We start from the raw sequence: 18312 nt of genomic DNA, 5'->3' as shown, positions 1-18312 counted from the left end.
TTCCTTGCAGACGTTTCATGACCCAACTAGGTAACGTCATCAGGGCTACAAGGGAAGGGTTTTGTAGGGATCAGGAGGAGGAGGAGGAGGAGGAGGAAGAGGAGGAGGAGGAGGAATATGGGGTCCTTAGTGCTCTCTGAGCTTGGTGGTTTTCTTGCAGACGTTTCATGACCCAACTAGCTAACATCATCAGGGCTACAAGGGAGAGTGGTTTGAGGAAGGGAGGAGAAAGAGGAGGAGGGGAGGAGGAAGAGGAGGAGGACTGTGGAGTCTGAGCTTGATGGTTTTCTTGCAGACATTTCATAACCCAACTAGGTAACATCATCAATGCTAACATCAGTAGCACTGGTGATGTTACTTAGTTTGGTCATGAAACGTCTGCAAGGAAACCGTCAAGCTCAGAGAGCACCAAGGACCCCACAGCCGCCCTCCTCCTTCTCCTTCTCCTTCTCCTTCTCCTTCTCCTTCTCCTTCTCCTTCTCCTTCTCCTTCTCCTCCTCCTCCTCCTCCTCCTCCTCCTGATCCCTACAAAACCCCTCCCTTGTAGCCCTGATGTAGATTTTAGCTCTTCCTAAGCTTCTAGCTGGGGGCCTCCAACCTTCCTGAATGGATTATCACATCTGCATTTCTACAGAGCTGGTTTCTGCTCTGGGGAGGGAGACTTGGGGCTATTAAGAAAAATTGGGCATGCTTTTCTGCCTCTTTAAGATCCTTCGAAGAAATATATTTTCCTGCCCTTTTCATATTTCCTTCTCTGGGGAGGGGGCTGACTTCAGGTTTTCAATTCCCACGATCCTTTATCATTGCTCATCTCGGAGTCTTAGTGGACAATCACTTAAATAAGAGCCAGCCGTGTGCTGCAGCTGCCAAAAAGGCCAACACAGTGCTAGGCTGCATTAACAGAGGGAGAGAATCAAGATCACGTGAAGGGTTAATACCACTTTACAAGGCCTTGGTAAGGCCACACTTGGAATACTACATCCAGTTTTGGTCACCACGATGTAAAAAGATGTTGAGACTCTAGAAAGAGTGCAGAGAAGAGCAACAAAGATGATTAGGGGACTGGAGGTTAAAACATATAAGGAACGGTTGCTGGAATTGGGTCTGTCTAGTTTAATGAAGAGAAGGACAAGGGGGGACATGATAGCAGCCTTCCAGTATCTCAGGGGCTGCCCCAAAGAAGAGGGAGTCAAGCTATTCTCCAAAGCACCCGAAGGCAGGACAAGAAGCAACGGATGGAAACTCATCAAGGAGAAAAGCAACCTGGAACTAAGGAGAAACTTCCTGACAGTGGGAACAATTAACCAGTGGAACTCCTTGCCTCCAGAAGCGGTGAACGCGCCAACGCTGGAAGTTTTTAAGAAGAGACTGGACAGCCATTTGTCTGAAATGGTATAGGGTTTCCTGCCTGAGCAGGGGGTTGGACTAGATGACCTTCCAACTTTATCATTATTATTATTATTATTATCCCTGATGGGGAAGAGGGGAACTAAAATCCACTTCCTGGTTTAGAGCTACCTGCACAACCATCCCTGGGTGGCTGATTGAGGAAGCCATCCTGCACCAAATCGCAACTAGGCCTAACCTCTCTTGAACTCGCTCGCAGTGGTGCAATCCTGGAGAGAGCTCTGAAGAGTATCAAGAAGAACTACGCGAGTGATCTCAAGATCAAGCCATTTATGTGGGAGGTAGGAGTCACCCAGCAGCCGTGCCCTTCTGGAAGGTGATCTTGTGAAACCGTGGAAAATAGAACAGAACAGAATCACAGAGCTGGAAGGGACCTGGGAGGACATCTAGTGCAACCCCTTGCTCGAGCAGGAGACCCTATATACAATTTCAGACAAGCGGTTCTCCAATCTCTTCTTAAACGCCTCCAGTGATGGAGCACCCACAACTTCTGGAGGCAAGGAGTTCCACTGGTTAATCATCCTGACTGTCAGGAAGTTTCTCCTTAGTTCCAGGTTGCTTCTCTCCTTGATGAGTTTCCATCCGTTGCTTCTTGTCCTGCCTTCAGGCGCTTTGGAGAACAGTGGGACCCCCTCTTCTCTGTGAGTCCCTTAAGTATAGGAAGACAGTTTGTCAGCCATCTGAACAGAATATCAGAGTTGGAAGGGACCTTGGAGGTCATCTAGTCCAACCCCCTGCTCAAGCAGGAGATCCTCTACCATTTTGGACAAATGGCTGTCCAGTCTCTTCTTAAGAACTTCCAGTGTTGGCGCATTCACCGCTTCTGGAGGCAGGTTGTTCCACTGATTAATTGTTCTAACTGTTGGGAAGTTTCTCCTTAGTTCCAGGTTGCTTCTCTCCTTGATTAGTTTCCATCCGTTGTTTCTTGTCCTGCCTTTATGAGAGTAGCTTGACTCCCTCTTCTTTGTGGCAGCCCCTGAGATACTGGAACGCTGCTATCATGTCCCCCCTGGTCCTTCTCTTCATTAAACTGGACATATCCAAATTCCTACAACCATTGTTCGTATGTTTCAGCCTTCGATGCCTTAACTAGTAACATCATCAGGGCTAGTCTGGTGGTTTTCTTGCAGACATTTCATGACGCAACTAGGTAACATCATCAGGGCTAGAAGGGAGGAGGAGGAGGAGGAGGAGGAGGACGACGAGGACGAGGACGAGGACGAGGACGAGGCGGAAGATCATGTCTGTGGGATCCTTGGTGCTCTCTGAACTGGGTGGTTGTCTTGCAGACGTTTCATGACCCAAGTAGGTAACATCATCAGTGTTAGAGAGGAGGAGGAGGGGGGGAGGAGGAGGAGGAGGAGGAGGACTGTGGAGTCCTTGCTGCTCTTTGAGTTTGGTGGCTTTCTTGCAGACGTTTCATGACTGAACTAGGTAACATCATCAGTGTTAGAGAGGAGGAGGAGGAGGGGGAGGAGGAGGAGAAGGAGGAGGACTCTGGAGTCCTTGCTGCTCTCTGAGTTTGGTGGCTTTCTTGCAGACGTTTCATGACCGAACTAGGTAACCTCATCAGTGCCGGTAATGAAAGGTCTGCCAGGAAAACAACCAAGCTCAGAGGCCACCAAGGACCCCCTCAGATACTCAGATGCCGGGCCGTGTTTCCACCTGCAAGGATCAGAATGGTGCTGCTTCCCGTGTCCCTCTCGGTGCTGAAAGTTGGACTCGGAAGAACAAGAAATCCACCCCTTCTTCTTCGGTGTGTTGGGCGTCCTCCATTTCCGACCACAGTCGGGGGGCCAGGGTTTTCGTTGCTAAGCAGAGCGGTTATTAAGTGGGGAGGGAGAGCATGGGTGGTTTTGAGCTTTGGTGTTGGAGGAGATTCCTGAGCAGACCGTGGGCAACTAAGAAAACAACCGAGGGGGTCATCAAATAAATCAACCTCCCCTTTTCCCCTTCCCTGCCCTTCCCTGCCCTTTCCCCCTTTCCTTTCTCATTTCCCCTTTTGCCATTTTCTCATTTCCCCTTCTCCCTTTCCTCTTTCCTTTCCCCTTCCCCCTTTCCCTTCTCCTCCCTTCTTTCCTTCTTCTTCCCTTCCCTTCTTTTCCTTTCCCTTTCCCCTTCTCTTTGTTCATCTCCCTTCCTTTCCCTTTCCTTTCCTTCCCTTCCCACTTCCTTTCCTTCTACTTCTTTTCCTTTCCTTCCCTTCCCTCTTCCTTCCCTTCCCTTTCTTTCTACTTCCTTTCCTTTCCTTCTACTTTCTTTCCTTCCCTTCCCTTCCCTTCCCTTCCCTTTTCCTTTCCCTTTCCCTTCCCTTCCTTTCCTTCCCTTCCCTTCTACTTCATTTTCTTTCCTTCTACTTCCCTTCCCTTCCTTTCCTTTTACTTCCTTTCATTTCCTTCCCTCTTTCTTTCCTTTCCTTCCCTTCCCTTCCCTCTTTCTTTCCTTTCCTTCCCTTCCCTCTTCCTTTCCTTTCCTTCTATTTCCTTTCCTTCCCTACCCTCTTTCTTTCCTTTCCTTTCTTTCCCTTTCCCTTTCGTTCCCTCTTCCTTTCCTTTCCTTTCCTTTCCTTCTACTTCCTTCCCTTCCCTTCCCTTCCTTTCCTTTCCTTTCCTTTTCTTTCCTTTCCTTTCCTTTCCTTTCCTTCCCTTCCCTTCCCTTCCCTTCCCTTTCCTTCTACTTCCTTTCCTTTCCTTCTACTTCCTTCCCTTCCCTTCCCTTCCTTTCCTTTCCTTTCCTTCTATTTCCCTTCCCTTCCTTTCCTTCTACTTCCTTCCCTTCCCTTCCCTTCCTTTCCTTCTACTTCCTTTCCTTTCCTTTCCTCTTTCCCCTTTTCCCTTTCCTTCCACCCATCTCAAAGCAGGCCGGCTGGAGAATTCTGGGACTGGATGTCCACAAAGTCTTAAAAGTATTTGAGGTTGAGAAACACCGTCTTATTTTATTTGACTTCTCTACCTGTTCTTATTAAGCCATGTTTTGTTTATATATGAGATAATCTTGTTAATTTGTTTGTTTTTAAGCAGGATTCATTGTGTTCTTCTGATGGGATACAAACGTGTGTAAAGCAAAGTTAAATCATCCAGCCATGCCTCGCTTTTCTTAGCCACACATTCTTTCTGCCTTGTTGACGAGGTGGTTGTGCAAACTGAGGTCAGGTTGCTGTAAAAATACACAAAGGGCGTGAAATATAATTTAATTTCTCTGGATCAGCCAAATTCCTCTTCCCGGCTTGGGAGGCAATTTGTATTAATTAAGTAATTTTCTTTGTGGAGCTATATTCACCCACCCTTAAGATCCTCGGGGGGGACCACTTTGGATAATTTTTGGAAAAATGAGGCGACTAGAACGGCTTGGGGAGGTAATTGAATTTTTAGAGGAAGTGCAAACCTAAAATTTGCAAATTTTAATTCACCCGTAAAGGAGAATATTTGTACCTCTGTAGCCCTGGGTGCTCTCTGAGCTTGGTGGTTTTCTTGCAGATATTTGATTAACCAATTTAGGGAACCCCAAAGATGACCTCCAAGGTCCCTTCCAACTTTATTATTATTATTATTATTATTATTATTATTATTATTATTATTATTATTATTATTATTATTATTATTATTATTATTATTATTATTATTATTATTACTTCCTTGTGTTTCTTTTGAAGTCATTTCGCTTCTCATCCAAGAAGCTTCTTTGGTTCTGACTAGATAGCTGTATAATGAATTTTGTTTCAATTTTTGTTTTGTTGTTAATAAAATAAGTAAATAAAGGCGATTCTTGTCCCCGTGAATTACATATGGCTCCTGACTTTTATTCTTTCCTTTGCTTGAATGCTCCAAAAAGATATTTAATAATAATAATAAAGTTGGAAGGGACCTTGGAGGTCATTGAGTCCAACCCCCTGCTCAGGCAGGAAACCCTATATCAGTGGGGGCGAACCTATGGCACGGGTGCCAGAGGCGGCACTCAGAGCCCTCTCTGTGGGCACGCGCACCGTCGCCCCAGTCCTGGGCCTTCAGCTGGGTTTTATAAAACCTTTTCGCTTTAGGCCTCCGCAGCCATGTGCCAAAAAAAAAAAGGTTCAATCAATCAGTCAATTTCAACTTCTCGCGGGAAAAAAAAGATCTTGCAAAGTTGGAATTGATTGATTGAACTTTTTAGTCCCACCNCTTCCTTTCCTTTCCTTCTACTTCCTTTCCTTTCCTTCTACTTCCTTTCCTTCTACTTCCTTTCCTTTCTTTCTACTTCCTTCCTTTCCTTCCCTCTTCCTTTCCTTTCCTTCTACTTCCTTTCCTTCTACTTCCTTTCCTTTCCTTCTACTTCCTTTCCTTTCCTTCCCTCTTCCTTTCCTTTCCTTCTACTTCCTTTCCTTTCCTTTCCTTTCCCTTCCTTTCCTTTCCTTCTACCTCCTTTCCTTTTCTTTCCTCTTTCTCCTTTCCCCTTTCCTTCCACCCATCTCAAAGCCTGGAGAATTCTGGGACTGGATGTCCACAAAGTCTTAAAGTATTTGAGGTTGAGAAACACCGTCTTATTTTATTTGACTTCTCTACCTGTTCTTATTAAGCCATGCTTTGTTTATATATGAGATAATCTTGTTAATTTGTTTGTTTTTAAGCAGGATTCATTGTGTTCTTCTGATGGGATATAAACGTGTGTAAAGCAAAGTTAAATCATCCAGCCATGCCTCGCTTTTCTTAGCCACACATTCTTTCTGCCTTGTTGACGAGGTGGTTGTGCAAACTGAGGTCAGGTTGCTGTAAAAATACACAAAGGGCGTGAAATATAATTTAATTTCTCTGGATCAGCCAAATTCCTCTTCCCGGCTTGGGAGGCAATTTGTATTAATTAAGTAATTTTCTTTGTGGAGCTATATTCACCCACCCTTAAGATCCTCGGGGGGGACCACTTTGGATAATTTTGGGAAAAATGAGGCGACTAGAACGGCTTGGGGAGGTAATTGAATTTTTAGAAGAAATGCAAACCTGAAATTTGCAAATTTTAATTCACCCGTAAAGGAGAATATTTGTACCTCTGTAGCCCTGGGTGCTCTCTGAGCTTGGTGGTTTTCTTGCAGATATTTGATTAACCAATTTAGGGAACCCCAAAGATGACCTCCAAGGTCCCTTCCAACTTTATTATTATTATTATTATTATTATTATTATTATTATTATTATTATTATTATTATTATTATTATTATTATTATTATTATTATTATTATTATTATTATTATTACTTCCTTGTGTTTCTTTTGAAGTCGTTCCGCTTCTCATCCAAGAAGCTTCTTCGGTTCTAACTAGATAGCTGTATAATGAATTTTGTTTCGATTTTTTTGTTTTGTTTTATTGTTAATAAAATAAGTAAATAAAGGCGATTCTTGTCCACGTGAATTGCATATGGCTCCTGACTTTTATTCTTTCCTTTGCATGAATGCTCCAAAAAGATATTTAATAATAATAATAATAAAGTTGGAAGGGATCTTGGAGGTCATCGAGTCCAACCCCCTGCTCAGGCAGGAAACCCTATACCAGTGGGGGCGAACCTATGGCACGGGTGCCAGAGGCGGCACTCGGAGCCCTCTCTGTGGGCACGCGCACCGTCGCCCCAGTCCTGGGCCTTCAGCTGGGTTTTATAAAACCTTTTCGCTTTAGGCCTCCGCAGCCATGTGCCAAAAAAAAAAAGGTTCAATCAATCAGTCAATTTCAACTTCTCGCGGGAAAAAAAAGATCTTGCAAAGTTGGAATTGATTGATTGAACTTTTTAGTCCCACCNGCTTCTGGAGGCAGGTTGTTCCACTGGTTAATTGTTCTCACTGTCAGGAAGTTTCTCCTTAGTTCTAGGTTGCTTCTCTCCTTGATTAGTTTCCATCCGTTGCTTCTTGTCCTGCCTTCAGGCGCTTTGGAGAATAGCTTGACTCCCTCTTCTTTGGGGCAGCCCCTGAGATACTGGAAGGCTGCTATCATGTCCCCCCTCGTCCTTCTCTTCATTAAACTAGACATACCCAATTCTAGCAACTGTTCCTTATATGCTTTAGCCTCCAGTCCCCTAATCATCTTTGCTGCTCTTCTCTGTACTCTTTCTAGAGTCTCAGCAATTAAAATTAGTTCAGTTTTAATATAAAGTGCCCCGAGCCATTTAAGGAAGGGCAGGTTGGACATGAAATGAAATAAACGATGACGGCCACAATAAAATCAGCAGCGTCTCCATAACCTGTTGAGTTTCTTTATTTTGACTGAATCACATTATCAGGGTGTCTGTCCACAGAGAAAGATCAAAAGAATCAAGATGGCCCCCATGTTGGTGCAACTAAAGCTTTGATGACATCGTTGCGGAGGCCATCTTGATCTGTTTGACCGTTCCATGCGGACCCATCTGGATCGTGCCGTTATGTGGGTGAATTTGAGCATGGTGTTATGAAGAGAGACTATTTGGTGCAATGGTTAAGGTGCTGGCCTAAAAACTAGGAGAGGGTGAGTTCTAGTCCCGCCTTAGGCAGCAAAGCTGGCTGGGTGACTTTGGGCCTATCACCAGGTGACAGAGAATTCTAGTCCCAACCTAAGCATGAAAGCTAGCTGGGTAATTTGGAGCCAATCTTCAGGAAATTATGAATCCTAGTCCTGCCTTAGGTACTAAAGTCAGCTGGGTGACTTTGGGCTCCAGGAGACGGTGAGTTCTAGTTCCGCATGAAAGCCAGCTTACTAACGTTGGGACTATCACCAGGAGACGGTGAGTTCTAGTCCTGCTTTAGCCATGAAAGCTAGCTGCCTGACTTTGGGCCAATCACCAGGAGACTGGGAGTTCTAGTCCCACTTTAGCCATGAAAGCTAGCTGCCTGACTTTGGGACTATCACCAGGAGATTGGGAGTTGTAGTCCTGCTTTAGGCATGAAAGCTAGCTGCCTGACTTTGGGCCAATCACCAGGAGACTGGGAGTTCTAGTCCTGCTTTAGCCATGAAAGCTAGCTGCCTGACTTTGGGCCAATCACCAGGAGATTGGGAGTTCTAGTCCTGCCTTAGGCATGAAAATCAGATGAGTGATTTTGGACCAGTCAATCTCTCTCAGTTCAGCCCACCTCAGAGGGTTATTTCTGTGGGGAAAATAGATGGATTAGCTATATTCACCCCTCTGAATGACCGATAAAGGAATAAAGGTAGGGTTTAAGAAAAAAAATCTATTAAATTCAATCCGATCCAATTCAATTCAATTCATGAGCAGAAGACCTGCCAACAATGTTAACTAACCGAGTTTCCTTTCATCTAGATTAGAACGATGATCAAAGACATCAAGGAGATGGTCCCTCTTATGGGGACCAAGAAGCTGAATCCTCGGGAGACTCCGCCAGCGGCCGGCCATGAAAAGAGAACAGCCGAAGGTACCCCCACCAAGAAGAGGTAAGTGACCCATTTCTTGGCAGATGTTACAGCTGCCGTGCAAAGTTGGAGATTCCACCAAGCCGTCTTGATGAAAGGATACCGCTGGATTATCACATCTGACCTATTTCTGTACCTTGCGTAATGGCCAGAGTGACGGAGTTTCGGATCATGGGGAGCATCAAAACCATTTAATTGGCTCGGTTGGAGTAGGAGGAGAGTCACATTAATTTAGGGTATGAAAAAAAATTAGGAGTCTGGTAGCCCCTTTTTTTAAAAAAAAAAATAAACCAGTTTTATTTCAGCTACCAGAATCTTGAGTTTTCAACCTGGTCCGTTCCATATATCAGTGTTTCTCAATCTGGACAACTTTTAAGATGGGTGGACGTCAACTCCCAGAATTCCCCAGCCAGCATGCTTCAGGATGGGTGGACTTCCACTCCCAGAATCCCCCAGCCAGCATGCTTCAAGATGGGTGGACATCCGCTCCCAGAATCCCCCAGCCAGCATGCTTCAAGATGGGTGGACTTCCACTCTCAGAATCCCCCAGCCAGCCTGTTTTAAGATGGGTGGACGTCAACTCCCAGAATCCCCCAGCCAACATGCTTCAAAATGGGTGGACTTCCACTCGCAGAATCCCCCAGCCAGCATGCTTTAAGAAGGGTGGATTTCCACTCGCAGAATCCCCCAGCCAACATGCTTCAAAATGGGTGGACTTCCACTCCCAGAATCCCCCAGCCAGCATGCTTCAAAATGGGTGGACTTCCACTCCCAGAATCCCCCAGCCAGCATGCTTTAAGAAGGGTGGATTTCCACTCCCAGAATCCCCCAGCCAACATGCTTCAAAATGGATGGACTTCCACTCCCAGAATCCTCCAGCCAGCATGCTTGAAGATGGGTGGGCTTCCACTCCCAGAATTCCCCACCCAGCTTGCTTTGAGAGGGGAGGGCTTAAAGAAAAAGCAAGAGCTCCTTGCATTCTAGAATTGCCAAGGTTTAGCAATATACAGTAACATTGCCCAATAGTAATGGATTAGTTAATTTCAGGACAGGATCCAATAATCAATCTGAGGTCTGCTTTCATTGTTTTGGACTCAGAAGGCCAGGAGAAAACTAATTGTGGCAGAGAAGTGGGGTAGCAGCAGTAAAAGAGATATTAAAGAACTAACAATAACCTCATTAATAATAATAAATGCAGTGAAGCTAATATACCGGGAAGGAATATAGATAGTCCTCGACTTACGACTACAATTGAGCCCAGAATTTATGTTGCTAAATGAGAAATTTGTTAAGTGGCTTTTGCCCCGCTTTACGACCTTTCTTGCCACCGTTGTTAAGTGAATCAATGCAGTTGTGAAATTAGTGACAGGGTTGTTAAGCGAATCCGGCTTCCCCATTGTCTTTGCTTGTCAGAAGGTTGCCAAAAGGGGATCACACGACCCCGGGACACTGCGACCGTCATAACTACGAACCAGTTGTCTAGCATCTGAATGTATATCACGTGACCACGGGGATGCTGCTGTGGTCGTAAGCGTGAACAACGGTTGTAAGTTGCTTTTTTTTCAGTGCCATTGTAACTTCGTACGATCGCTTAATGCAGGGCTTTTCAACCAGTGTTACGGGTACCACCTGTGGCACATTGGCACCTGGCAGGTGGTACGCGACCATCCTAGAAAAGTGGTAGCGGGGGAGGGGAATGAGCTGAACCGGTGGCAGCACCGCACAAGCCTGAGCGAGAGACGGCTGGAGCTGCAGGGCTGTCAGGGCTCAGCGGAAGCCCCAGGATCAGGGCCAGGCTCCAGCTGGAGCTCGGCACTGATCCTGGCGCTTCTGCTGAGCCCAGAAGAAGCGCCGATCAGCTGGAATGTTGCAGCATCTCCAGGGTCTTGTGATTTACATTCAGAGGCTTGGCAACCGATTCATACTTATGACGGTCACAGTGTCCCAGGGTCATGTGAAGTGACCAAAACCTGCTGCAACCACCCAGCAGATGGGGGGAATAAAAACCAAATCCCCCCACCCCACCCCCCTGCCAATCCTCAACAGAAATGCTCACAACAATGAAAACCTCGGACAGGAGGAAGAGCACCGCCGGGCGGGCAGGCAGGTGTCTTGCTCGGCTATGGCTTGGGGGGCACTTTTTTCAGTGCCATAGTAACTTCAAACAGTCCGTGAACCAATGTCTCACTTAATAACAAGTCATTTGGGGATCCATTGTGGTCGTAAGTCGAGGACTACCTATACAGTTAGAATCTATTGGCATTTTCTTCCCAAACACTTTGCTCTGCGGGTTTTTTTTAAAAAACAAAATTGTTTTTAATGTATTTTGATTACCCTCCTGCCCAATCCAGGCAGGTTTATTTGCCAGAGAGCTTCTGGCGTTGGCACCAAACGTCGAATCGCCAAGGGCAGGCTTCCCGACCTGGGTGTGCCGTCCAACATTCCTTCCGTACGCAGGAGCAAGTTGATTAAATTGCAGAAATGCTGCAAAGGTTTAATTGTTGCAGGTGCACCTGCAGCATCTCCAGGGTCTTGTGATTTACATTCAGATGCTTGGCAACCGATTCATACTTATGACAGTCACAGTGTCCCAGTCTCTTCTGGAATTCTGAGCTGAGATGGAGCTTTGGTTTGTTGTTTTAGAGCCGGGATCTGACACCTTGGCCACTTTAAGACTTGTGGACTTCCACTCCCAGAATTCCCCAGCCAGCATGCCTTAAGATGGGTGGACTTCCACTCCCAGAATCCCCCAGCCAGCCTGCTTTAAGAGGGGTGGATTTTCACTCCCCAAATCCCCAGCCAGCATGCTTTAAGAGGGGTGGATTTCCACTCCCAGAATTCCCCAGCCAGCATGCTTTAAGAGGGGTGGACTTCAACTCCCAGAATCCCCCAGCCGGCATGCTTTAAGGGGGGTGGACTTCCACTCCCAGAATCCCCCAGCCGGCATGCTTTAAGAGGGGTGGAATTCCACTCCCAGAATTCCCCAGCCAGCATGCTTTGAGACAGGCCGGCTGAAACCCCCAGAATCCACAAAACCTGTGGACTTCAACATGGCTCGCTGTGGAATTCTGGGAGTTGAAGTCCAGAAGTCTTAAAGTAGTCAAAGTTGGAGACGCCTGTTTTAGAGAAACATCTCTCCTAGATCGCTCACCTTAACCTGTCACATTTACATGTGCAAGTCGGCAAGGGCATTTTTCATCAGCAGGAGAAACCGGGGTGTGTTGTCAGAAGGTGACGAGGCAGTGAATCGACTCTTGCAGGATAGTATCCGCCTGTCATTCCTCACGTGCCTGGAGCACAGTGACTCCATTCGGAAGCCAGCCTGAGTAAGAATGCTGAGGATTGCTTCCTTTCTCCAGCTGTAGAGAAAAGGAATGCATTTCTGGCAAGATGAGAATTCTGGGAGTAGAAGTCTTAAAGCGTGCTGGCTGGGGGATTCTGGGAGTTGAAGCCCATCCATCTTACAGCAGGCTAGCTGGGGAATTCTGGGAGGTGAAGTCCCTCCATCTTAAGGCAGGTTAACTGGGGAATTCTGGGAGTGGAATTCCCCCCTTTTAAAGCAGGCTGGCTGGGGAATTCTGGGAGTGGAAGTCAATCTTAAAGAGTTCTGGCTGGGGAATTCTGGGAATGGAAGCCCACCCATCTTAAAGCGTGCTAGCTGGGGAATTCTGGGAGGTGAAGTCCCTCCATCTTAAAGCAGGTTAACTGGGGAATTCTGGGAGTGGAATTCCCCCCTTTTAAAGCAGGCTGGCTGGGGAATTCTGGGAGTTGAAGTCCACCCCTCTTAAAGGGTGCTGGCTGGGGAATTCTGGGAGTGGAAGCCCACCCATCTTAAAGCATGCCGGCTGGGGAATTCTGGGAGTAGAAGCCCACCCATCTTAAAGCGTGCTGGCTGGGGAATTCTGGGAGTGGAAGTCCGCCCATCTTAAAATTCTTGACCTATGAAGGAAAGAGATTCATGTCCTCTCTAAAGTGACTTGAGAATTCTGGGAGTGGAAGTCCGCCCATCTTAAAATTCCTGAGACACCAGAAATACTTGCGTAGAAAGTTAAAGAGACGATATTGCATAAGGAATGTGATGATCAGCAAAACATGATTTAAGCTCAGGAAAGGAAGACAGCATCAGGAAGAAACCTGGATTTCCTGGTGGTGCTCCATCCCTCAAGCACCAAGTAGCCCAACCCTGATGAGCTTTTCAAGGTCAAACAAGGTCAAACCGCTGCTGGTAGCTACTGCAGCAATTGAACAGCAACCCTTAATTTGCTGTTCCACCTACCTGACTCCACCCCCTCCCAGCTCTCCAATTCTCCCAAGCCGTAAACTGGATTTAAATGAATATATTACTCGCTTATATAATTTACCTACTTCCTCATTAGACTGTTTGAGAGTGTGCTGTCCAACCGTGAGTCACTTTGCAGCACAACTCCACACAACAATTAAACATCCCTCTTGGGAATACAGGTGGTCCTCGACTTACAACCAGAATTGGGACCTGTCACGGTCACTAAACGAGTCACATGCAATTTTATGACTTTTTTTTTTTTGCATTATGCAAAGCACAGTCTGTTAAGTGAATCTGGCTTGCCCCGTGGACTTTGCCAGCCTGGAAGGTTGCGAGGGCCATTCACACGACCCCAGGATGCTGCAATTGTCATTAATACACACCAGTTGTCAAGCTCTGGAATTGCAACCACATAGCCACAAAGATGCCGTGACCGTTGTAAGTTTGGTGTTCCGTTCGTAAATCCCCTTTTTCAGGGCCGTCATTAACTTCGAACCGTCATTAAATGGCACCCTGAGGTCGTTAAGCAAGTCCTTGACTTGTGACCGTTCATTTCGCTTAACAACGGTGGCACCAAAGGTTGCAAATACAAGCGCGATTCACTTAACAACTGACTTGCTTAGCAACAGAAATTCTGGTCCCAAACTACCTAGACGCATTGCGTTAAAACGAGCTCAAGCCATTTTAAACAGAGATCCCGCTTTGAACCGGCTGTAATTGGTAGTCCTCGCTTTACGACCACAGCGGAATCCAAATTTTCCATTGCTAAGCAAGACGGTTGTTAAGTGAGTTTGGCTCCGTTTTACAATCTTTTTTGCCACAGTTGTAAAGGGAATCGCTGCGGTTGTTAAACGAATCATGCGGTCGTTAAACGGATCCGGCTTTCCCCCATTGACTTTGCTTGTTGACAGCCAGTTGGGAAGGCCCCAAATGGCGATCACATCACCCCGGGACGTGGCAATCATCATAAATATGATCCGGTTGCCATGGGGAGGCTGCAACGGTCGTAAGTGTGAAAAGCGGTCCTAAGTCCCTTTTTTCAGTGCTGTGGTAACTTTGAACGGTCGCCAAATGAATTGATAATGATAATGATAATAATAAAGTTGGAAGGGACCTTGGAGGTCATCTAGTCCAACTCCCTGCTCAGGCAGGAAACCCTATACCATTTCAGACAAATGGCTGTCCAGTCTCTTCTTAAAAACTTCCAGTATTGGAGCATTCACCACTTCTGGTGGCAAGCAGTTCCACTGGTTAATTGTTCTCACTGTCAGGAAGTTTCTCCTTAGTTCTAGGTTGCTTCTCTCTTTGGTTAGCTTGCATCCGTTGCTTCTTGTCCTGCCTTCAGGCGCTTTGGAGAATAGCTTGACTCCCTCTCCTTTGGGGCAGCCCCTGAGATACTGGAGCACTGCTATCATGTCCCCCCTCGTCCTTCTCTTCCTTAAACTAGACATTCCCAATTCCAGCAGCCGTTCCTCGTATGTTTTAGCCTCCAGTCCCCTGATCATCTTTGTTGCTCTTCTCTGCACTCTTTCCAGAGTCTCAACATCTTTTTTACATCGTGGTGACCAAAACTGGATGCCGTATTCCAAGTGTGGCCTTACCAAGGCATTGTAAAGTGGTATTATGCATTATGACTATTTTTCACCCTTACGACCGTTGCAGCATTCCCCAGGATCACGTGATCAAAATTCAGACGCTTGGCTACTGACTCGTATTTATGACGGTCGCAGTGTCCCGGGATCACGGGATCCCCTTTTGTGACTTTCCGATAAGCAAAGTCGATGGGGAAACCAGATTCACTTCACAACCAAGTTACTAACTTATCAACTGTAGTGATTCACTTAATAACCGTGGCAAGAAAGGTCGTAAAGCGGGACAGGACTCCCTGAACCAAAGGTCGTAAAGCGGGACAGGACTCCCTGAACCAATGTCTCACTTAATAACAAGTCATTTCGGGATCCTGCCTGTACAGTTAGAATCTATTGGCATTTTCTTCCCAAACACTTTGCTCTGCGGGTTTTTTTTAAAAAACAAAATTGTTTTTAATGTATTTTGATTACCCTCCTGCCCAACTCCCTGCTCAGGCAGGAAACCCTATACCATTTCAGACAAATGGCTGTCCAGTCTCTTCTTAAAAACTTCCAGTATTGGAGCATTCACCGCTTCTGGTGGCAAGCAGTTCCACTGGTTAATTGTTCTCACTGTCAGGAAGTTTCTCCTTAGTTCTAGGTTGCTTCTCTCTTTGGTTAGCTTCCATCCGTTGCTTCTTGTCCTGCCTTCAGGCGCTTTGGAGAATAGCTTGACTCCCTCTTCTTTGGGGCAGCCCCTGAGATACTGGAACGCTGCTATCTTGTCCCCCCTTGTCCTTCTCTTCATTAAATTGTTGTAAGCCGAGGATCACCTGTACATGTACATACATACATGACGTTAGTTAGCAGTCTGGAGTTCAAATCAGTACACTCACCATTCCTTTCCGTCCTCTTTATTCCAAGAACCACCCGGTGAGGTAGGATTAGCTGAAGAAAGAGCGATTGCCACAAGGTGACCCAACAGGATTGATCTTGGCTTGTGTAATTGCCACCATTGCCCGAATCCCTAGTTCATGATCCTTGCGTCAGAAAGCATAAAAAATAAATAAATCCCTCTTTCCCACATTACTCGGACTCTCTCGCAGACGTTTGGACAAGCACACAAGGCTGCGTTTGCGCCACTCGCTCCAGGAACGCGCAAATGGCTGCATTCACACAACCGGCTAACCTTGGCTTCTTTTAATCTTGATCTTCATTGGAAGTGTGAACCTCATCCTCTTCGAGGGAATATATGATTCAGGGCATCGGATAGAATCATAACGGGGATTAATTCAAAACCAGGATGTCGTGAGAACCAGGCCACTGTGAGTGTGCTCACATGTAACGCAGAGGCTAAACCCAACATTGGTAGATGTGACAGCACAGAATTGCCTAAGCAGGTCAAAAAAAAAAATCCCTATAGGTCAGGGGTCTTCAACCTTGGCAACTTTAAGACTTGTGGACTTCAACTCACAGAATTCCCCAGCCAGCATGTCTGGCTGGGGAATTCTGGGAGTTGAAGTCCACAGGGCTTAAAGTAGCCAAGGTTGGAGGCCCCTCCCACTTTCTTAAATAACTTTCTGGCACCAAGAGGCCATTAGCAAGACTTCAAGACAGCCACAGGCCGTTCCCCATTGGCCAGACAGGCAGCAGGAGGTGTGGCTTGCTCAGTAGAGCCAATCAGAGTTGGGGAAGTGCACTCAGCATTGCCAGCTGCTCCCAGAGAGTTCTATAATAGAGGGGCTTCTAACTGGGCTGGTCTGTCCCTTCAACTCTTTTGCACGGAGGACCTGGTAGGCAAAATAAATAAATAAATAAAAATAGGTAGTTGCTTAGGTTTACAGGTTCAGACAGTAGGAAGTATGGGGGAAGTGGGTGTAATCCGGATTAATTAATGGATTGCATCCATTCTTATGCTAAATTTAACACTTTGGGTATGAGAAAGAGAGAGAGTCGAGTGGTAATTTTGCTTTTTTTTTGTAATTTGCAAACTTATTAACCTCTTTTGTGGGCCTAATTAATTTTGATAGGAAGGAGGTCCCTTCCAACTTTACTATTATTTTTATTTTTATTATTTTTATTATTTTTATTATTTTTATTATTTTTATTATTTTTATTATTTTTATTATTTTTAATTTTAATTTTAATTTTAATTTTAATTTTTATTTTTATTTTTATTTTTATTTTTATTTTTATTTTTATTTTTATTTTTATTTTTATTTTTATTTTTATTTTTATTTTTATTATTTTTATTTTTATTTTTATTTTTATTTATTTATTTATTAAATTTATATGCTGCTCATCTAGCCATCCAAGGTAAGTCTGGGTGATTTGCAGCTTCCTGCTTAGTCAAGGTCTGTAAACTGGACTAGAAACTTGAAAAAGCCAATTGAAGAAGTGCGTCCATGATGTCGCCGGAAAATGAGCTTGGCTTGAGAGAATTTGCTTTCATTTTAAGTGAAACGTGGGACGGAAGTCAGAAAAGTCAAAGGGGGGTGGTTGGGATTAAAAGCCCCCCCTCCCTTCGTGGCCGCCATTTTGACTTTTTTGACCTTTTTGACTCCCTGCCGAGCAGGAAACCACCTTCCTGCTATCGCCGTGTCTAAGCCCTTTGGTTGCGCCTTCTGGCTTACAAACATTCGATATTTAGGTGTGTTTTTCCTTCGCAATCAGGCTCAATCCGGGCCTGTAAACTGGACTAGCACCTTGAAGAAGCCAATTGAGGAATGCAGTGTGTCCGTGAGGTCCCCAGGAATCGAGCTCGGCTGGGAGGGTTTGATTTTAACTGAAATGTGGCGAGGAAGGTCAGAAAAGTCAAATATGGCGATTGGGGGTGGAACAAAGCCCCTCCCTTTGTGGTGGCCCTTTTGACTGTTTTGACTTTTTTGGACTCTCTGCCCGCTGCTGCCATGTGGAAGCCTCTCGTTGCTTCTTCTGGCTGATGAATGATGGATATTTAGATGTGTTTTTCCTTTGCAACCAGGCTCAATCCTGCTTCTCTTCTTTTTCCCTCCACCCTCTCTTGGCGCATCAAACCCAGGCAGATCCCAAACACCACACCTCACCTGGGCAGGTAAGTGTGACCCACTGCAGGATGACTGGACTTCCCTTTTTTGTTACTCAGTTGTTGTGTTCTTACTTTTTTTCCCCTTTGTCCTCCTGATTCTCTGAGGCTTTCCTCTAATGTGGGTTTACTTCGTAGGACAGGGGTCCTCAAACTCGGCCACTTTAAGACTTGTGGACTTCAACTCCCAGAATTCCCCAGCCAGCAAGGGCCACACCCACTGCTGAGAATTCTGGGAGGTGGAGGCCACACAGTTGGATTGGGAAATGTTATAATCTAGACATTCTCCGCCTCGGACACTTTAAATTGTGTGGACTTCAACTCCCAGAAGCTGGCTGGGGAATTCTGGGAGTTTGAAGTCCACACACCATCAAATGGTCAAGGTTGAGAAACACTTGTTTTAATCCAGGGGTCTTCAAACTTGGCCCTTTTATGACTTGTGGACTTCAACTCCCAGAATTCCTCAGCCAGCGTGCCTGGCTGAGGAATTCTGGGCGTTGAAGTCCACAAGTCATAAAAGGGCCAAGGTTGCCTACCCCTGATCTAGATAGATGGATGGATAGATGGAAACATAAGTGAATAGATAGATAGATAGATAGATAGATAGATAGACAGACAGACAGACAGACAGACA

General features: G+C 45.7%; 1 protein-coding gene across 1 annotated transcript in view; it reads left to right on the top strand.

Moving 5' to 3' along the window:
* Positions 1-8663: 8663 nt before the first annotated feature.
* Positions 8664-18312, top strand: part of TRPV3 (transient receptor potential cation channel subfamily V member 3) — a 47239-nt gene continuing 37590 nt past the window's right edge. Inside the window, exon 1 of the mRNA XM_029286027.1 lies at positions 8664-8785. Coding sequence (XP_029141860.1) covers positions 8664-8785 — 122 coding nt within the window. The remainder of the gene's footprint in view (positions 8786-18312) is intronic.

This window comes from Protobothrops mucrosquamatus, unplaced genomic scaffold, assembly GCF_001527695.2.
Source record: "Protobothrops mucrosquamatus isolate PMUCROS unplaced genomic scaffold, P.Mucros_1.0 scaffold2746, whole genome shotgun sequence".
Classification (NCBI taxonomy): Eukaryota; Metazoa; Chordata; class Lepidosauria; order Squamata; family Viperidae; genus Protobothrops; species Protobothrops mucrosquamatus.
The sequence above is the reverse complement of the archived record's forward strand: the minus strand, read 5'-3'. Positions and strand labels throughout refer to the sequence as shown.